This window comes from Neophocaena asiaeorientalis, unplaced genomic scaffold (genome assembly GCF_003031525.2).
Source record: "Neophocaena asiaeorientalis asiaeorientalis breed wild unplaced genomic scaffold, Neophocaena_asiaeorientalis_V1.1 scaffold171, whole genome shotgun sequence".
NCBI lineage: Eukaryota > Metazoa > Chordata > Mammalia > Artiodactyla > Phocoenidae > Neophocaena > Neophocaena asiaeorientalis.
In genome coordinates this window covers 5,798,327-5,801,460 of record NW_020174013.1, presented here as the reverse complement: position 1 = coordinate 5,801,460, position 3,134 = coordinate 5,798,327, and the positions used below count along the sequence as shown (strand labels likewise).

Below are 3,134 nucleotides of genomic sequence, written 5' to 3'. Positions count from 1 at the left end.
CCCTGGGCCCCCTTCTTCCCTCTCTCTCTACCCTCCCCACCCCACATCAGCCCAGGGAGACCCCAGACCCCAGTGGGGCAGAGGTAGGGGTGAGGTAAAAGGAGCAGCCCTGGAGCCTGGTTCTCATTTTCTTGCCCAGAGTCTGAGCCTTTGTGGGAAACTTCTGAAGGTTATTAAACACCCGGAGGTCGTTAAATGCGCTGTTAACGAGGTATTAATCAACACCCCTCAGGAAAAAATAAAAAGACACCATTAACTACGCCCCCCCCCCACCCCAGGAAGCCTGAGGCTGAGCATTTCAGTCGAATCTTTTGTTCCTTTGGGAGAAGAAATATACTCTAGCAGGGCCAGAATCAGGGCCCAAGTAGGCAGTGATGCAGGGGAGGGAAGACCCTTGTGCCCTTTGACCCTGGGCTATAGAGGCATCTATCACGTGAGGGAGTGGTGTGTGTGTGTGTGTGTGAGAGAGAGAGAGAGAGAGAGAGAGGGGGGTTGGGGAGGGGTCCCAAAGATGGATGGAGAGATCTCGCCCAGGCAGTCCCCGGACTGAGCAGGCTCTGAGAAGGGCCCAGTGGGACATGCTATCCTGGCCCTTTTCTATTAGAACCAGCACCAACTTCGGGGCTGCCAGAGAGGCGGAGGGGGCCTCGGGGAGCGGGAAACACTCTCTGGCTCCTCCCCGGTTCAGCAAACAGTCAAACAGTTTTGAAATTTTAAACGATTAAGACGTATTAAAACAACATTATTTCTAGTTCCCTGCACACCAGAAATGGAGCCTCGTGAGCAGGAAGTCCCCCAGGCAGGCTTACCTGGAGCAGAGGTGGCATTGCTGAAGAAGCCAGAGGGATACTGGCCTGGGGGTTGGGGGACGAATGTAGGAGACCCAATACCAAGGCAGTCCCGAAATTCACACTAAGGTACCTCTACCTCCCTGTAATGGTAGCTTTTCACCTCTCCCCTGACAGAAAGGACCTGGCACCCTCTCCATCTTGTAAGACTTCTGTCCTAGGGCAACTAACCCCAGTCTCTGACCCTGTAAGAGTAACACAGACAACCCAGTCTCGGTCTAGAGAGAGAATGAGTGAAAACTATTCAGTTGTAATTTTTTTTTCCTTTGGCACCTTCAGCATTGGGCTGGGGGCCTGACATATGCGTGAGGGTGGTTAGCTGGATGTTTGTCTTGAAGTTTGGGTGGGGTAAGAGAGGGCGGGAGAAGTTCCTTAAGAGACAGGAAAGCGCATCAAACCTCAAATCCCTCGTAAGGGAGGGGGGTGGGGTCTTGAGTCAATTAACTAACACTTAATATCCTGCTAACACACTCAAGACCTTCTCCACTGCCTCAGAATCTGGCCTACACCCCAGGTTTCCAAAAGGTTCCCAGGAGCTCCTGGGAAGCAAAGAGAACAAGATCCTCCCAGTTAGAAGGGCCACGTGACCAACTGCTCACTCCCTGTAGCTCCAGTGTCAGCCGTGCAACAGTTGGCTGACACTGGAGCATAACCACCCATAACTGTTGGCTCTGCCTGACCTTCTGCAACCAGTTCAGGGCCCAGGACCCAGTCAACGTGTGTCTGACCAGGGCTGGAGTAGCCCAGGGAGACTGGGAGCCAGCAGTGGTATAAACAGCTCTCCGGCTTCTCTCTCCTATTCTGCCAGGCCCACCCAGATCTGGTGTCCATCTCACTCCTGAGGAAAGGAGGGAGGGATTCCTGGGTTTCTGACCAGTTCTGCTGGGTGCAGAAAGGTTAATTTGAGTGGGCTAGGAGGTGGAGGTGCGGGCAACATTCCTCAGCTGGGGAGTCTGAACAAACCCTATGCTCACCGGGCCAAAAGCAGCCAGGGATTCCCCTCTCAGTCCGCTCAGACATGTGCTAAGGGAACGGTTCGTCTAATCCTAGGGCTGACTCAAGGACCGTGGAGAGCTGGGGGAGAGGAGGAAGTGGGTGTGTTAGGGCAGTGCTGGGACTATGAGAGGCCCACTCTCTTAGTCTAGCCTGGAGGGAACAAGGTTGGGTCTCATCTTTTCCCTCTGTCCCCCAGTGAACGGGAGAGACAGAGTCCCATTTAGTAAGAACCTGGGCATCTGGTCTTCTCAATCTTTCAGCCTCTTGGCCACATTTGCTCAGATGATGTGACATGCAGACCCTCAGGTCCTCAGCCTGTCCCCCGAGCATTGAGCTAGGACCCTGAGGCTTCCTCAATACTTCCAAAGCCTACTTTGAGGCCAGGGTCTCTTCTGGGAAGGGCTATGCATTTTCTGGCCTACTATCCAATCCCCTCCAGTCCTTTCAGCAGCTTCTGGGTGGGGTACAGGATATTCTCTGGGAATCAAGCCTGGCCTTTTTCTAGCTCTTCCCAACCCCATTGCAGTTCCACCCCAACTTCAAAGCCAGACAAGTCACTGTCTGGAAGTTGAGAGAAGTGGGGTTCAGATTCCATCAAGAAAGGGGACCCTATCACTGCACTTGGGACCCTGACTCAGGGATGACCTCTGTTCATTGTTTTGGCTGGGGTCCCTTCCCCGGTGCTCAACACCCCAGCTCCAGCCAGAAGCAGGGTCCTAAGCCCGAATGGACCCCCACCCCTACCCCGAGTTTGGGGACCCTCTGTCCTGTCTTCAAGAGATACGGTTTGGAAGCTGAGAAACCCGGGAGTCTCTCCGTAACGGGACGCCCACCAAGCAGGGTGGTGTAATGGGAAGCTGCCATGGCCCGGGTTCTGCCCCTAGCTTAACCTGGGCAGTCATCAGGGCTCCGCTTCTTTATCTGTTAAGGCCAAGGCTTCTCTTCCAGCCCGAGTGGTCGGGCACTGGCACGTCCAGCCAGCACCCTTATCCCTGCACCCGCCCCCTCGTACCTGCAGCACGTTGGGGTGCCGCAGCCGCTCCAGCAGCACCATCTCCTTGAGCAGCTTGTGGGCCGCCAGCCGATAGCAGCCCCTCCGCGCCCCGAACTCGCGCACACAGCTGCCCAGATCGTGGCCGCTGAAGTCCACCGCCTTGAGCGCCACCGCGACACCGCCGGGCAGGCGGACCCGGTACACGGCCTTGGTGTAGCCGGAGCCCACGTACTGTGCGCCGGACACGTTGCGGAGCGCGGCGCAGCCCAGGCGCGGGCCCGGGCCGGAGGATCCCG

General features: G+C 56.2%; 1 protein-coding gene across 1 annotated transcript in view; it reads right to left on the bottom strand.

The window, feature by feature from the left end:
* Positions 1-3,132, bottom strand: part of PKDCC (protein kinase domain containing, cytoplasmic) — a gene marked incomplete at its 5' end in the record, with an annotated part of 9,564 nt that extends 6,432 nt beyond the window's left edge. Inside the window, one exon of the mRNA XM_024753460.1 lies at positions 2,857-3,132. Coding sequence (XP_024609228.1) covers positions 2,857-3,132 — 276 coding nt within the window. The remainder of the gene's footprint in view (positions 1-2,856) is intronic.
* Positions 3,133-3,134: the final 2 nt, after the last annotated feature.